The 18,030-nt window shown below is 41.7% G+C and overlaps 1 protein-coding gene across 2 annotated transcripts in view; it reads right to left on the bottom strand.

Moving 5' to 3' along the window:
- Positions 1-18,030, bottom strand: part of CYP2J2 (cytochrome P450 family 2 subfamily J member 2) — a 45,779-nt gene that overhangs the window by 22,729 nt on the left and 5,020 nt on the right. For both annotated transcript variants that reach the window (XM_089336675.1, NM_001160288.1), the window contains 5 exon segments: positions 11,732-11,894; positions 6,449-6,598; positions 5,915-6,075; positions 4,024-4,200; positions 1,304-1,445 (listed from right to left, as the gene is read on the bottom strand). In XM_089336675.1, coding sequence (XP_089192801.1) covers positions 1,304-1,445; positions 4,024-4,200; positions 5,915-6,075; positions 6,449-6,598; positions 11,732-11,894 — 793 coding nt within the window.

The raw sequence follows: 18,030 nt of genomic DNA, 5'->3' as shown, positions 1-18,030 counted from the left end.
TCTTAGCAGCTTTTGAACTTTTTACATAAAGTAATCCAGTTAGAAATGCATTTTGCATCATGACCCAGGACACATATAAATACACATACACGGAAAGCGTACATTTTTGCCCCACATATACAAGAAATAAATGTTCATGTACAAACTTATCCCTACACATAAACTGCATTCTGATCTTTTTATCTTGATAAAATAAAGTTGGTCTTGTTCCATTAATTTGATTTTATGCCTCATTAATAAACTGTTACCCACAATTTGAAAAACCATATTACAACACTTTCCATCTCCCACAAGCTCAAATGTTTCCAGAAACTGGAGAAAGAAAATTGACAAGTACAGTCACCATCCTGGTCTAGACTACAGTGGGAAAGCTCTGTACATTCATAAGTCCCTGAGTTACGATGGTTTAACCAGAAACCACACTCTAAATTTTGCTCTTCTCCTAGGCTGCCACAATGCCCCCCTGTGAGACGGCAGTGGGAAGCAGCAAGCACAGCCTCTAGCCAGCCCCACTATCATGTGGGGAATCCACTCATGCTCTGCAGCATACTCACTAAGTGAAGTTTAATAGGTTACATGCGTTTACAGCTTACGTATTTCCAACTTACAATGGGTTATCAGGACGCAACTTCCGTTGGAAGTTGAGGAGCATCTGTAATGCGCAACAGACACAGACACAGTAAGGGATGTGCATGAGGCCTTCTTTGGAGGAAGGAAATCTAATAGTTTCCTAGCTAGAGGGGTGCAGCAACATCTCAGGGAGGTAGTGCTTGAGCAGATTCTTCAGGAAGAGTGAGGAATTTCTCATGCAGAGAAATCGGGGAAGTACATTCTTGGTAGTGGGAAGAGCAGAGGTCATGACAGTGTAGCGTAAACAAGGACTGTGCAAAGAACAAGATGTGTAATTTGCTGAAACCACCAAGGAGGGTGGGTGGTTTGGAGGCCAGACAGGCAGAAAGGAGCACATAGGAGGAGGAGTCTGGGCATTATCCAGGAAGGATTACTTAACAGAGAGGAAAGGCATGACTAGATTTTTATATGACAAACTAACTCTTGGAACTAATCACAGCGTCAACTGACTTCACTGTTTTCCTCCCAAACTCTGAGCTTATTGAGGACAGGGCCTCTCTGTCATGTCTGTACTCCCTGGACTCATCACACAGCAGACTGGCCCTGCCCCCCAGTTCACATCACCTCATGGCTGCCCTACCTCTCCTTCCAGTCTACCACACCACCTCCTGTCCCACGTTTGGGCAGAAGGCATGCTGCTGTCCTGTCCAACCACTCCCCCTGACAGGCTCACCTTGGATTTCTGGATAGAGGGCCATGAAAAGCAGACCCCAGCGCAGTGTCGTGGAAGTTGTCTCTGTGCCAGCAAGGAAGAGGTCCAAGGTGCTGCAGATGAGGTTTTCTTCATTGAAACTTGAAGTAGCACTGCCCGGGTACTAGAAAGGACAGTGGTTATTGGCTTAGTAAGAGCATTTCTCATCACTGCAACACACAAAGTCTTCATTCTGGCACGTGGGGAGTACCTGTAAGGAAAGGGTCCCTGGACAAAGGACTTCCCTTTGGTCTGTTCAGGAGGCAGAGGCTTTTTACTGCAATGTTGTCAGTGCTGTTTTGCTATCAAAGCTAACAAAGATCTGCCAGCACTTCGTGGGATGAAAATCAAGGCCACTATTTCCTTATGCCTGTAATCTGGGAGAAGCTCTTAGCATAGTGGAGACACTGGGATGCAAATAAGACAGACATGGCTTCTAATATCACCACACCACTTACTAGCTGGATGACTTAGGCAAGTTACTTAATCTCTGTGCTTCAGTCCTGTTTCTGTATAAAATAGAGAAGTTATAGTATGCACCCCTCTGCTGATGTTGCAAATCATGTGAGATACAAAAAGCATACAGCACATGCTCCACAAGGATTTGTACAGACGGCAGAAAGCACAAACAGAAGTCCTCTTACATAAAATTCTCACATCTCCTCATCAATCTTTTCTAGTTTAAGCCTCTATGATTGCATCAACAATTCACTATGACACTCTCATTTTATCTCCATCATCCTCTGGATGCTTCTGTTTGTCAACTGTGCTCTTAATGTTAATGATCCCACTCCTATGTATCACATGACAAGTAAACTCTCCTGTGAGGAAAGAGCAGTGTGTCTATGACGTTATGGCAGTAAGGTGAAAAGAGATGAAGGAAATCCACTAGTCTGCCTGGTCCAGGGGGAGGAACCAGCAATCTGATGTGTCAAAGGTGATGACACTGGTTCAGTGATGTTTGCTATGCAGAGAGTTCACCGTGTTGTAGCTCATACATCAATTTTGGTTTTTTTCCTGCTTCACACTATTGTTCAAAAGTAGAAAACATTGGGGCAAGGGAAAAGCCAAAGTTTTGTTCAAGACTTAAGGTGAAACTCTGTGTCTGACTTAGCTTTACTTGTGTTCTGCAAAGGAAGCCAAGACTAGTGGCAGGTAACTGGGCAGAGGCCCAACTAATAATAAAACAGAGCTTCAAGATTCAATTGCTATTTTTCGTTTTGTGTGCAGTTTCTTTAGAGGTAAGTGGAAGGAAGGGAGTAGGAGATGAAAAGGTGGTATCTGGGCTTCAATTCTCAGGGTTTCACACCAAACACCATTAACCCACTTTCTTTATTCCTAATTGTCTCATTGATCTTGAGTTAACACTATCTTACACTTTCTGCCTCCCCTCATTTTACTCCCCCTAATAGGCTGAATAATGACTCATAAAGACGTCCATGTCCTGATCCCGGAATCCATTTATGTGGCCTGACATGGCAAAAGGGAATGTAATTAAGGAGTCAGAGATAGAGATTGTTCTACATTAGCCCAGTGGGCCCAAGAAATCCTAAGAGTTTTCTAACAGGGGACTAAAGGGGTCAAATTCAGAGAGAAAGTTGTAAGGATGCAGGCAGAGATCAGAGGGGAGAGAAGATGCTGCCCCGCTGGCTGCAGGAATGGAAGAAGCGGTCATAAGCCATGGCATATAGACAGCCTCTAGAAGCTGGAGAAGCCCTGGCAATGGCCATTCTCCAGAGCCTCTGAAAGAAGCAGCCCCAGCCTATATATACCTTGCTTTTTGCCCAAACTAATTTTGGACTTCTGATCTTTAGAAGTGTAAGAAAATCAATTTGTGCTATTTTAAACCAAATTGCAGTAACTTAATACAGCAGCAACTGGAAAATAAAATTTTTATTTGCATTTTAGAAACAAAATGCGGGAAATGCAAGGCATTTCCTTACCTATTATGGTTTGAACAGGATTTGTTTCCCTAAATTCATGCAGCAATTTACACCCCAAAGCCTTATGTTAATGGTTAGTGGATGAAGAGTGGAGGCCTGATCTAATTGTGATGTCTAGGAGGAGGGTCCAGTGGAGGTCTTTAAGTCTACTAGGGGCCTGTGCTTGGAAGGTGCTTTTCTTGAGAAGGTTGGTTAATTTTTTTAAAAGATTTATTTATTTGAGTGGTAGAGTTACAAAAAGAGAGAGGGAGAGACAGAGAGAAAGGTTTTTCATCCATTGGTTCAGTCCCCAAATGGCTGCAATGGCCAGAGCTGGGCCAATCTGAAGCCTGAAGCCAGGAGCTTCTTCCGGGTCCCCTACGCGGGTTCAGGGACCCAAACACTTGGGCCAACTTCCACTGTTTTCCCAGGTCATAAGCAGAGAGCTGGGCCAGAAGTGGAGCATCCAGGACATGAATTGGTGCCTATATAGGAGGCCAGCACCACATTTGTGGGCTTAGCTTACTATGCCACAGTGCCAGCCCCTAGAGAGAGGGCTGCTTATTTAATCTGAATTTGGTCTGATTTCTCTCTATGCTCTTTGGGTCATCATGTAGTTCTCCTTCCACATGTATTCCACCATTAGAGTCCAAACTAATGGGGCATCCAAATCTCAGACTGCATACCTGCAAACTAAGCCACAATATACCTTATTCTCTCTGAAGTTGCTCCTCTCAGGGATTTTAGTTAAAGCAATGAAAAAATTGACCAAGGCATTACCTTTGACATTTCCTTGAGGTAAGCATCAATAAAGTCTCTTGTTTCAGCAGGATTCCAATCTTTCTTGTGGTTTTCAAGCATACGAGAGACAAATAATTCCAGTTTTTTCCAGTTGCTGAAGAGAGTTTGGTGAGCTCCAGGAAGGAATTTCATAATCCATGGAAAGATATTGTAGAGCTGATTGAGAAAAACAAACCAACCATGGAGACAACATAGTGCCACTTTCGTACTTTTTAATACCATAGATGCAATCTTCTCTGTGTATATATTTTATTTGCTTACGCTCAAACCTTGGAACCATCCATGACTCCTCTTTTCTCCTCATTCAGCTCCTCATCTCTCTAGCAAAGCACATCAGCCTTCCATTCAAAATATTGCGGGTTTTCAAAACACTCATGGAGAATGTATGTCATGAAAAAACTGCACAGAGGTCAAAATATTTTTGTGGCAACATAATAAATTCATACTACGTAGTTATAACAGGATCTTGCTTGAGGCGCTAAGAATAAGAAATTAGTTTGAACATATCCCCTTTCAGAACAACATTGATCCTGCTAAAATTAGAGCAAGAACAAAAATCTAGTTGGTAGTCATACTTGGGTGGTGGAATGGCAAAATCATTGGTGCTTTGTGAAGTTTAGGGGGACAATGCTCCAAAGAAATCATCAGTTTATAATTAGGTAACTCATTTTAAATAAGGATAAGCCAATGTTGAAGATGAAGTCTGTACTGGTAGACTATCCATGTCTATTTGACTAGAAAAATCAAGTTTGTTCAGGCCATAACAGATGAGGACCAATGATTAAGAGCAGAAACCACAGCAAATACCACAAGACATCTCAACTGGTTCTGCTTTCATAGCTTTGACTGAAAAATAAACTTGACCAAACTTTCTCCTCAATGAATGTTCACACTATTGCTCCCAGATTATCTGCAGGAAAGAGCAGATGGAAACTTTTAAGAAGTAGGATCAAGATCCTGAAGAACTGTAACAGAGATGAAAACAAACTTTACCAGTATGATCCTGAAGAGAAAGCACAATCAAAGCAATGGCTATGAAGAGGTGGAAGTGGTTCAGTCAAAGCAAAAGTCAACAGGTCAAGAGCAAAGGTCATGCCCCAAGCATCCTGTCTGTTGACTTTCTGGATCATTAAAGAATGATAACATCTAGAGAAGGTTACCTAAAGCATTAGCAGAGAAATGCCCAGGAGGGTTTCCCCAGAGAGTCCTTCTCCACATGACAATGCTCCTGCTCATTTGTCTCATCAAACATGGGCAGGCAATTTTTGCAAGTTTTAATGGGAAGTCATTAAGCATTCACCTACAGAATTGGAAGGAGAGCTGGAACTTAAACTCAGAAACTTTGATATTGGATGCAAGTACCACCAAGCCAAAACCCTGTCCCAAAAACTAATTTTAAAACTTTGTACTTCAAGAACCAGTATTGAAGTACAATGTGTTAAGCTGCTGCCTGCAATGCCAGCATTCTATATCAGAGGGCTGGTTCAAGTATCGGCTACTGTATTTCTGATCCAGCTTCCTGCTAATGTGCCTGGAAAGGCAGTAACTTGGGCCCCTGTCACCCATGTGAGAGACCAGGATGGAGTTCCTGGTTTCAGGCTTTGGCCTGGCCCAGACCTGATCATTTAAGCCATTTGGGGAGTGAACCAGCAGATGGAAGATCTCTCTCTCTCTCTCCCTCTCGCTCTCCCTCTCCCTCTCTCTCTTTCTGCTTTTCCCTCTTTTGGTTACTTTGCCTTTCAAATATATAAATAAATCTTTTGTTTTAAAGTCTGCATTTTAGCATCAAAAAACAAAAAGGAAGAACCCATCTGTGTCTGACATTAGCCTCAATATTCTTAACCAGAGTATGGAAAGGTAACCTCCTTACCTGGCACAGCATCGAAGCTTCCAAATACATGACTTCATCGAATAACTTCAACAGCTCCTGAAACTGACCATCGTGGTACTCAAAGCGCTCCCCAAAGGTGATAGAGCAAATGATGTTGGAAACTGCATTGTTGATCTTGAAATGAGCATCAAAAGGCTGTCCTGGAGGTGGAGGAAGGAAGAGACGTATCCTTCAGATTAGCTCATTTCTGTTTTCTACTGGGAGTCTTCTTTGTATGCCATAAGACATACTTGACACAGAACTATAAGACTCAGGTCACAGCACGCTACACATGTGCCACACACAGTAAGTACTCAGTCAGTACCTAGAACATCAAACTGAAGACCAATGTTTACATTCAGTAATGGGTTTAACAATCATCTCTGTGTGCTTAATTCTAGAACTTGAGGGAAGGGCTCTATCTTTGGTGCCTGGCACAGTGCTGGGCATAGGATCATATTTAGATACTTCATAAGTGTCTGTTCAGTGAATGCACAGGTTACAATGTCTGCATCTGTCCCAGGCAATGCTCACCGCCTTCCTTTTCCATTGCCTCAGTGAGGTGTCGGGCTTCCTCCTGAATGCGTTCCTCTAAGCTCTTCTTTCCTAAACCAAAGTTCCTTAGTGTCATCAGGGCAAATCTTCTCTGCTCCTTCCATAGCTGGCCACTGGACATGATCAATCCTGGGAACAAGAAGCCAATATTATGGTATTCTGATTTTATAAAGTAAATATCTGACAAATAATATAGGGATGTTTATCTGACTGACGAAAGGAGGGACATTAAGGCACTTGAAAACTACTCAGAGAAATAATCTCAAAGTAATGAGCACTATAGCTAACATTATCTGATTGTGCGCAATGTCAGGTACTTTAGTACTTTTTATGCACTATGTAATTTAGTACTCATGGAAACTGTATCAGATAGGTACAATTATCCTCCCCATTGTACTGATGCAGAAACTGAGGAACATGATAAAGGATAAAGTAAACTTTCCTAGGTCACACAGTTAATAAACAACTAACCAGGTGTTCTAATTCAAGTGTGGCTGATTCCAAAGTGGATGGTTGAATTATGAGTTACAAAAGTATAGTTACATATTTTTATTATACTAAATATCAGGAGTGCATCATGGAGGAGACAAAGTCCATAGTCTTAAGAAGTCAAAGAAATGGTTTACAGGAGAGGTAGTAACACCGCTATTCCTTGAAAGGTAAAGGAGTGACTCAAGGGAGTAAGAAGAGAATGCTCTATCAGAAAGAACAGCATAGGCAAAGGGGAGAAAAAAAGACTTGGGGTGCTCAGCAGGCCACCATTTGTTTCATATCACAAGCAATGCCACATGCCTTTCCATTTCTTCACTTCCATAGCACTCCTCAGCTCTTGCCTTTTAACACATTATTACAGAATAGTTTAAATTTACCAAACAAAAAGTATGAGGTATACAGTTTCCATATACCTCGCACTCCATTTCTCCTACTAATGTCTCATTAGGATCTTTGTCACAATTAATGAGCCACACCAGATTTCCCTAATTTTTAAATCCAAATTCTTTTTATCTCTCCCACCCTTCCCAGCCTCTAGTAATCAACATTCTGTGTTTAGATTGAGATTTTGGTTTTTTAAATATTAGCTCCTACATGTAAGGGAGAACATTCAGTGTTTGTCTTTCAGGGCCTGGATTATTTAACTCAACATGATATCCTCCAGTTTTGTCCATTTTTCTGCAAATGACATGATCTCATTCTTTTTTATAGATGAATGGCATTCCATTGTGTTTATATACCATATTTTCTTTACCCATTCATTAATCTTCATGAATATTTTGGTTGATTCCATATTTTGGCTATTGTGAATAGTGCTTCTGTAAACATGGTGGAACAGGTACCTCTTTGATACAATGTGTTTATGTCTTTTGGTATATATCCAGTAGTGGGACTGCTGGAACATATTGCAAGTCTATTTTTAATTTTTAAACAAATCTCCATACTATTTTCCACAGTGATTTAATTAGTATACATTCCCACCAACAGTGTTTAAGAGTTCCACTTTCTCCACATCCTTACCAAAATTTGTTACTCTCTTTTTTATAATAGTCAATCTAAAAAGGGTAAGCTGGGTATCTCATTATGGTTTTGATTTTAATTTCCCTGATGTGGAGTGATGTTGAGCATTTTTTCATATATTTGTTGGCAATTCGTGTTTCTTCTTTTGAGAACTGTCTATTCAGGTCATTTGTCTGTTTCTTACCTCTCACCCTATATAAAAATCAACTCAAGATGGATAAAAGACCTCAGCGAAAGACCAGAAACCACGAAATTGCTAAAACAAAATGTAAAGGAAACATTTCAAGACATTGGTGCCAGTGATAACTTCTAAAATAAGAACCCAAAAGTACAGGCAAATAAAGCAAAACCAGGCAAATATAATAATATCTAACTTAGAACCTTCTGCACAGCCAATCTAAAAGAATGAGATAAATTATTTGCAAGTTACTTAACTAACGAAGAATTCTTATCCAGACTATATGAATAACTCGGAACACCTGAGTTCTTTCAATACATGGTTTTGGTGTCCACAATCCCAATGAAATGGATTCTTCGTCATCAAAGCCATGGCTCTGCTTCCACCTCATCTTATTTGGCCTTTCAGAAGCACAAATCACTTCTTTCTTGAAATACCCCTTCCAGCAGTTCTTGAGACATCATACTCTACAGATTTCCTTCCTAATTCTCTGCCAGCAACTTTCTATAGCTTTTTCTGGTTCATCTCTACTATAACATCTTGAAAAGGTAGAATTCTTCAAGATTAGGTATAAAGTCTCTTCTCTTCTCACCCCACACTACATTTCTGGAAAATCTCATCTCAGCTGAAAATTTGAAATAGCATCTATCAATAGTCATCACTGGGGCCGGCGCCAGGGCTCACTTGGTTAATTAATCCTCTGCCTGTGGCGCCGGCATCCCATGTGGGCTCTGGGTTCTAGTCCTGGTTGCTCCTCTTCCAGTCCAGCTCTCTGCTGTGGCCCAGGAAGGCAGTGGAGGATGGCCCAAGTGCTTGGGCCCTGCACCCCATGGGAGACCAGGAGGAAGCACCTGGCTCCTGGCTTCTGATCAGCGCAGTGTGGGCCGTAGCGGCCATTTGGGGAGTGACCCAATGGAAGGAAGACCTTTCTCTCTGTCTCTCTCTCTCTCACTGTCTAGCTCTGTCAAAAAAAACAAAACAAAACAAAACAAAACAAAAAAAAACAGCAAACAAACAAACAAAAAAAGGAGTCATCACCACCCATTTCTGTCCCCAAACTTCAGACAAATATATACATATACCAACTGCTTGACTTTGCTGATGTATAGGTATTTCTTTTCTAATTTTTTTAAGATCCATTTCATTCATTTGAAAGGCAAAACCACAAGAGGGAGATGAGGAGAAAGCAAGAGAGAGAGAGAGAGAGAGAGACTGAGAGAGAGATAGCTTCCATTTGCTTGTTCACTCCTCAAATGACTAACAGCAGAGCTGGGCCAGACTGAGTCCAGGAGCCAGGAATTTCCTCCCAGCCTCCCACATATGTGCAGTAGCCCAAGGACTTACACCATCTTCGACTGCTTTCCCAGGCCATCAGCAGGGAGCTGGACTGGAAGTGGCCAGCTAGGTCTTGAACAGGCATCCAATGAGATGCCAGTGCTGAACATGGTAGTTTTACCCACTTTGTCACAATGCTGAGCCTTGTACTGGCATTTCTTTTTTTTATTTTTATTTTTTTATTTTTTATTTTTTGACAGGCAGAGTGGACAGTGAGAGAGAGAGACAGAGAGAAAGGTCTTCCTTTGCCGTTGGTTCACCCTCCAATGGCCGCCGCGGCGGGCGCGCTGCGGCGGGCGCACCGCGCTGATCCGATGGCAGGAGCCAGGGAGTTATCCTGGTCTCCCATGGGGTTCAGGGCCCAAGCACCTGGGCCATCCTCCACTGCACTCCCTGGCCACAGCAGAGGGCTGGCCTGGAAGAGGGGCAACCGGGACAGAATCCGGCGCCCCGACTGGGACTAGAACCCGGTGTGCCGGCACCGCAAGGTGGAGGATTAGCCTAGTGAGCCGCGGCGCCGGCCTGTACTGGTATTTCTAACTCAATGGCTAATTCATTACGTTTTCCACACAACACCTCACCAATGTAGTCCTGGGATTAAATAAAAGCTAATGTGAGTGAGTGTCCATTCATGGAATAAAGTGAAGAAATAGTCAGACAGGGGGAATCAGATGTGAAAAATAAGAAGGACAATGAATTTGAGGAACTAAAAAGTTTCCAATGTGGTAAGTACAGGAGTTAAAAGAAGATAATGAAATGGAAATAAAGCTTGATCAGGAGTTGTTCATGTAAATCCTTGTTAAGGATGTTGGTTTTTAATCTAATGACAATGGAGGTTCTGAATGGTTTTAAATATAGAAGGAAAATATCATCCTTTCACCACACATTTTTTTTTTAAAGATTTATTTATTTACTTGAAAGTCAGAGTTACACACAGAGAGACAGAGAGGCAGAGAGAAAGAGAGGTCTTCCATCTGCTGGTTCACTCCCCAATTGGCCGTAATGGACGAAGCTGTGCCAAGCCAAAGCCAGGAGCCAGGAGCTTCTTCCGGGTCTCCCACATGGGTGCAGGGGCCCAAGGACTTGGGACATCTTCTACTGCTTTCCCAGGCCATAGCAGAGAGCTGGATCAGAAGTGGGGCAGCTGGTACTCAAACTGGCACCCATATGGGATGATGGCACTGCTGGTGGCAGCTCTACCCACTATGCCACAGTACCAGCCCCTCTCTCTATATTTTTACAATTAATTAATCTTTATTGGTTTGGAAGAGGGCAAAAGAGATCAGAGAGAGATCTTCTATCTGCTGGTCTACCCCTCAGCTTCCTGTAACAGCTGAAGATGGGCCGGTCCAAAGCCAGAAGCCAGGAACTTCATCTGAGTTTCCACATGGGTGGCAGAGACCTGAGTACTTGATCCTTTACCTGCTGCTTTCCCAGATGCATTAGCAGGCAGCAAAGTATCTGGGACTCTAACTGACTGTAAAATGGAATGTGGGCATCCCAAATTGTGGCATAATCCATCATGCCGCAGCACCTGCCTCCCTACTCACTGCTACATCACTCATGCCTGGCACTGTGCTTCACTGTGAATGGATGTAGTATTAATTGATGAACTATTTCAGAGAAGAAGTGGTAAGCATCTAAACATGCTTCTTTGATAGAATAATAGATTTGAGATTTTCACTTTGATTATTAAGTCTTTATTTAATGCTAATTTTAAGTATTCAAGCCAATCTGTTCTAATATCGACAGGAAGGCTTGACCCTTTGTGGCACGGCCATAATGGTAGTGAATAAGGAACCAGAACCAGGAGGAGGCAAAGCAGGAGGAAGCAGATCCACATCCATTGTCTAAGGGAAGAGGTTTGGAATGAGAAAACAAGAAAGAGAAAGGCATTGCCTGCTCCTCTGTTGCAACTAAGTTATATGATGACGTCATCATCAAAGCATCCTGAGAGAGTTTGTGCAAAACATATGGCTCCTCCCATCTTCTCTGATGGTTGACCCTGCCAAATCCTCTTCTGAGCTGCTTTCAGTCAGGAAATGTGGGCATCCAACTTCTTTTCACAGCAGAAATTTGCTAAGAAGGCTGATTTCTGGCAGTATCAGAACATTATAGTCACAGATCGCTTCTCGGCCTTTTGGCTAAAATCAAGTGTAGAACATTATAGTCACAGAGGCCTTTTTAACAGACCATAAGAATATCAAACACCCACGTTACATTGGTCAAAATCTTACCATTTTTCTTGAAGGAACGTTCCCGGATAGGGGGCACAGGGCGGTTAATGAAGTTTTGGTCCATGTGGACAAGGACTTCTTTGATTAAGGGCAATCCAGTTACAATGACAATAGACTTGCCAGCCAAATCCAGGCAAAAGAGGTTCCCATATTTCTTCACAAACTGAAAAATAGTTACACAGTCACAGTTAAATGTGCACATGTCTGTATCCAGGAAGAGATGGGGTGTGAGTGGCTGAAGGGCTCTTAACAAGGGGAGTCTGTATCTGTGTGTGCACCTGGCTGAGTCTGAGGGGAAGGATTCTATCTCCATTTCTTTCTTTTTTTCTTTTTTATTAAATTTATTTTTTATTTAGTAAATATAAATTTCCAAAGTACAGTTAATGGATTACAATGGCTCCCCCCCCATAATTTCCCTCCCACTCACATCCTTCCCATCTCCCGCTCCCTCTCCCATTCCATTCACATCAAGATTCAATTATCTTTATATACAGAAGATCGATTTAGTATATATTAAGAAAAGATTTCATCAGTTTGCACCCACACAGAAACACAAAGTGTAAAAGACTGTTTCAGTACTAGTTACAGCATTATTTCATATTGGACAACACACTAAGGACAGATCCCACATGAGAAGTAAGTACACAGTGACTCCTGTTGTTGACTTAACAATTTGACACTCTTGTTTATGGCGTCAGTAATCTCCCTAGGCTCTAGTCCATGAGTTGCCAAGGCTATGGAAGCCTTTTGAGTTCGCCGACGTCAATCTTATCCTGACAGGGTCATAGTCAAAGTGGAAGTTCTCTCCTCCCTTCAGAGAAAGGTACCTCCTTCTTTGATGGCCCTGTTCTTTCCACTGGGATCTCACTCGCAGAGATCTTTCATTTAGGTCTTCTTTTTTTTTTTTTTTTTTTTTTTCCAGGGTATCTTGGCTTTCCATGCCTAAAATACTCTCATGGGCTCTTCAGCCATATCCGAATGCCTTAAAGGCTGATTCTGAGGCCAGAGTGCTATTTAGGACATCTGCCATTCTATGAGTCTGCTGTGTATCCGCTTCCCATGATGGATCGTTCTCTCCCTTTTTGATTCTATCAGCTAGTATTAGCAGACACTAGTCTTGTTTGTGTGATCCCTTTGACTCTTAGACCTATCAGTGTGATCAATTGTGAACTGAAATTGATCACTTGGACTAGTGAGATGGCATTGGTACATGCCACCTTGATGGGATTGTATTGGGATCCCTTGGCATGATTCTAACTCCACCATTTGGGGCAAGTCCGACTGAGCATGTCCCAAATTGTACATCTCCTCCCTCTCTTATTCCCACTCTTATATTTAACAGGGATTACTTTTTAGTTAAAATTTAAACACCTAAGAATGTGTGTTAATCACAGAGTTCAACCAATAGTACTAGAACAAAACAAAGAGAAAATACTAAAATGGATAAAGTATTACATTGTACATCAACAGTCAGGACAAGAGCTAATCAAGTCACTGTTTCTCATAGTGTCCATTTCACTATCTCCTTTTCTCCTCCTCTCAGCTAAACTCAGATTCAATTCACTTTAAGATTGGAAGTTCCATTATAAAACATTTCATTCCTACATTCAATCAATATGAATAGAGTGTACATCCACCATGTGTTCCTAGAACAAGGCACGAAGATGTAACTGTCATAAAATAAACAAGGTCTTTATCTTTAAGTAGCCTTTAGTCTAGTAAAGGCAGAGAGTACAGCATGTGTGACCTACCTAGGAGCTGAGACATGATTCATATCAGTCTGGTATAGAAAGTGCGGGCTTCTTCGTAAACCGTAATTTCTGTTTGAGTAGAAGATGGTAGAAGACAACGTCCCATTCCTCAACATGTGCTAGTGAATATAAAGTGCACTACAGGGCAGGGTCAGGTATGGAGAAAAGCATTCTATCTCTGAGTTATATGAAATTCTGGCTCAGTAGTTCACTAGGTGTGGGCTTTTAGAATGTTGCTTCACATTTTGAGACTCAGCCCCCTGACTATAAAAGGGAGAAAATTATTTCTCCCTTGAAGGGTTCTGTGAGGCAGAAAGAAAGTGATGATATGAAAGGTACTTTGTTTTCTGGTTCCAGGCACACAGCCACCCAGCGAGTCTCCAGGGGATGAATGAGCTCTGTGTACAAACAGACGTGGATTCTTGCTGGTAGCAACACAGGCCAAGAGCACACTGAGGAGCCAGAGGAAGACGCTCATGTTCACAGCCAGCCATGTTCACGGGCTGCTCAGTGAAGCCCTTCTCGTGTTTTATCTCATTCATCTCACAACCCCTCTGTAGTTGTAAGGACATTCTTGTCTTTCAGAAAAGCAAAATGGGTTACAGCTGAAGTTTTGTAGTCAAGGTGACAAAGCTATTGGGCAGTTGAAGGAATCTGCCAGGTATTATGTAAGACCAGAGGACAAAGACATGAACCTGCGATGGCTCCAGGGCCTCAGTGTTTAGTGGGAATGAGAGGTAGAAGCGAGTGAGGGACTTTGGGGAATTGGGTGAATATGTCCATGCATGGACATGGCACGGCTGTGCCAGTAAGTGCAAATATTGGTTGAATACTGATAGTATATGGCCACTCATCAAAGTCCTTCCCAACTTGCCTTTTGTCTGCCCAGACTGTGTCTAGCTGCAGGCACTAATATGAAACAAGAGGGTCCCATTCTTCCAGGTGTCTGTGGTCCCTCTCTCCCATCTCCACCAGCATGCACTCACTGGTTACTATGTCACTCTGAGTCCCAGTCCTATAGTCCCACCCCTACTCAATCAAAGCATACATAATGGATTCAGTCTCATCCTATCACCTTGCTCCCAGATTAAAGATCAAGCCTGAACTGAATACTTCCTCTGTTCTTCTGGCCCAGAGTCTCCCATTAAATATTCATTTCTAGCATGGTGTGTCCCTGTCTTGCTACAAAGGGCAGAACCAAGTTTCAATCTCAAGCCAGTTTGCCTCTAAAGTACAAGTATTGCTTCCAAGAAATGGCAGTAATGGGTCCATACAGATCAAGCGAATTCTTTGATTTCATCTTGTTGAATGCCTTGGTGAACTTTTTGGGCTTTACAAGAAGGATTTCTGGACTAACTTCAAATATTCAATAAAGAAGTTTTTGGAACAGCTGAAAATCTCAGTTACAATGAATTTTAGCATTCTGTCTCTACCAGCCCTCTATGTATTTTTCTAATTCAACAGAATTGGATCAAGACTTTATGGTTTCATCATTGTATAAACATGGATAAGTCAAATAACCTCCCAGTATTGATTATGGTGATATCTAACAATGCTTAAAATGAACCTCATCACTGTGCCAATAACTTTACAAAGAGTAAATGATCCAGAGGGCAACTGAGAGCTCTTTGTAATGCACAATACACTTCTCAGACATTATGAGAAATGGTGACTTGATCAGCATAGCCCTGACTGCTAATGGACAACTTAATACATTTTCCCTCATAGTATTTTTTTTTTTTGTCTGTTCTACTTAATATGACTGGTTTAATTCTGTAATTATCACACAGTTATTCTTAAGTGTTGAAAATTAACTGAAATGTGATCCCTGTTAAACATAAAAGTGGGAATAAGAGAGGGAAGAGATGTATAATTTGGGGCATGCTCGGGCTGACTTGCCCCAATTGGTAGAGTTGGAAACATACCAGGGGATTCCAATTCAATCCCATCAAGGTGGCATGTGCCAATGCCATCTCACTATTCCAAGTGATCAATTTCAGTTCACAATTGATCATAATGAAAGGACTAAGAGTCAAAGGGAGCACATAAACAAGTCTAGTGTCTGCTAACACTAACCGATAGAATAAATAAAGGGGAGAGTGATCCAACATGGGAAGTGAGATACTCAGTAGACTCATAGAATGGCGGATGTCCTAAATAGCACTCTGGCCTCAGAATCAGCCCTAAAGGCACTCGGATCTGGCTGAAAAGCCCATGAGAGTATTTCAGGCATGGAAGGCCAAGACACTCTGGCAAAAAGATCTCTGTGAGTGAGATCCCAGTGGAAAGAACAGGTCTTCAAAGAGGGAGGTGCCTTTCTCTGAAGGGAGGAGAGAACCTCCACTTTGACTATGACCTTGTCTAAACAAGATAAGAGTCGGAGAACTCAAGGGGCTTCCATAGCCTTGGAAACTCATGACTGGTGCATAGGGAGATTATTGATGCCATAAACAGGAGTGTCAATTGGTAAAGTCAACAACAGGAGTCACTGTGCACTTACTCCTCATGTAGGATCTCTGTCCTTAATGTGCTGTACACTGAGGCTTAATGCTATAACGAGTACTCAAACAGTATATTTCACTTTGTGTTTCTATGGGGGTGCAAACGATTGAAATCTTTACTTAATGTACACTAAACTGATCTTCTGTAAAAAAAAAAAAAAAGAAAAAGAAATTATCAATTCCCAACTTGACTCTCACTGGGATTAAACATGACAATAGGTCTGATCTGATTTCATCATCATTTAAAAAAAAAGTCATCTATTATTTTTCACTTTATGTTTCTGTGTGGGAACAAACTGTTGAAATCCTTACTTAAGGTATACTAAGCTGATCTTCTGTATATTAAGATAATCGAAAATGAATCTTGATGTGAATGGAAGGGGAGAGGGAGTGGGAAAGGGGAGGGTTGTGGGTGGGAGGGACGGTATGGGGGGGAAAGCCATTGTAACCCATGAGTCGTACTTCGGAAATTTATATTCATTAAATAAAAGATAAAAAAAAAAAAAAAGAAGAAAGACAGAGGGTAAGGAAACAAAAAGGACATAAAAATAAAATGGCTCATAAAGCTAAGACAGGCTTAACATCAGAAATGAAAATAGAAAAAGACAAAAGGGTTGAAACATAAACTATAAAAAGGCAAACAAAAGCAACAGGAAGCAGAAAATTTAACATTAGGAATAAAAACTGCAAATGTAGGTGCAGGCAATTGGCCTAATGGTTAAGACACTACTAGGGACACCCACATCCCATATCACATGTCTGGGTTTGAGTCTCAGCTCTGCTCCCAATTCCAGCTTCCTGCTAATCTACATTCTAGGACCTATTAGGTGATGGCTTAAATAGTTGTGTCTCTGCCACCCATGTGGTAGACTGGATTGAGTTGCCAGCTACTGGCTTTGACCTGGCTCAACCTGAACTGTTGTGGGCAATTGGAGAATCAACCAATAGATGAGAGATCTCACACTCCTTCACTTTCTCTCTTTTTCTCCCCCTCAAATAAATAAAATAAAATTAGGGGCCAGTGCTGTGGTGTAGCAGGTGAAGCTGCTGCCTATAGTGCCGTCATCTCATATGGGCAATGGTTCAAGTCCAGGTTGCTCCACTTCCTATCCAGCTCTCTGCTACAGCCTGGGAAAGCAGTAGAAGATGGCCCAAGTCCTTGGGCCCCTGCACCCATGTGGGAGTCTTGGAAGAAGCTCCTGGCTTCAGATCGGCACAGCTCCAGCCATTGTGGCCAGTTGGGGAGTGAACCAGTGCATAGAAGATCTCTCTTTCTCTCTCTGCCTCTCCTTCTCTTTCTGTGTAACTTTGCCTTCCAAATAAATAAATAAATCTTAAAAAATAAAATGAAAAAATATTCCAAATGTAACATTTAGCATTAAAAGTGATGGCAAAATAAGACAGACAAAATAAATGTTTATTATAAAGAAAAATTAGAAGTGAGTTTAATGAAACAAGAGGTTAAATCATGATGATCAAGAGATATTGACAGAAGAGTTTGCACTGCAAGTAAATAAATAAATCTTTAAAAAAAGTTGGGAGTGATTCTATTTATTCTAAATTCTTAAATCTAAGAACCCATAGAATGAAGACAGAAAGGGAGGGTAGGGAAAGACTACCATTCACATTCCCACCAGCAGCAGGGAGGTCTGTTTCCTGGCTTCCCCACACTGAGCTGTGTCTGGGTGACTCATCATGAGCACAGAAAAGGTGCATGCTTCTGTATCCCCTAAGGTCTAACATCTTCTCCTCAATTTGTATTTGCATTTTAAAATATCACTTGTTTCTGTACTTCAAACATTTCTGTATTGGGGTGTTCAGTTTTTATTGATACATAGAATCTTTAATAAAAAATTACAAATGAAATTTTATTTGCATTACATGCAAATCAGGAAAAATATATACCAAGGTCCTGTAGAGGTACTGCTTGGTTTGTGTGTGAATGTGAGGGTGTGAGTGTGTGCGTGCAAGTGTGTTGATGGCAGGTCACACACAAGGAGGAGTAAGATTTTCTTTCTTGCTCTCACTCCATCTCTATCTCACTGTC

Source organism: Oryctolagus cuniculus, chromosome 7 (genome assembly GCF_051225735.1).
Source record: "Oryctolagus cuniculus isolate XC-2025 breed Fujian yellow rabbit chromosome 7, ASM5122573v1, whole genome shotgun sequence".
NCBI classification, from domain to species: domain Eukaryota; kingdom Metazoa; phylum Chordata; class Mammalia; order Lagomorpha; family Leporidae; genus Oryctolagus; species Oryctolagus cuniculus.
Note: the sequence above shows the minus strand (reverse complement) of the source record. Positions and strands in the feature narration are given on the sequence as shown.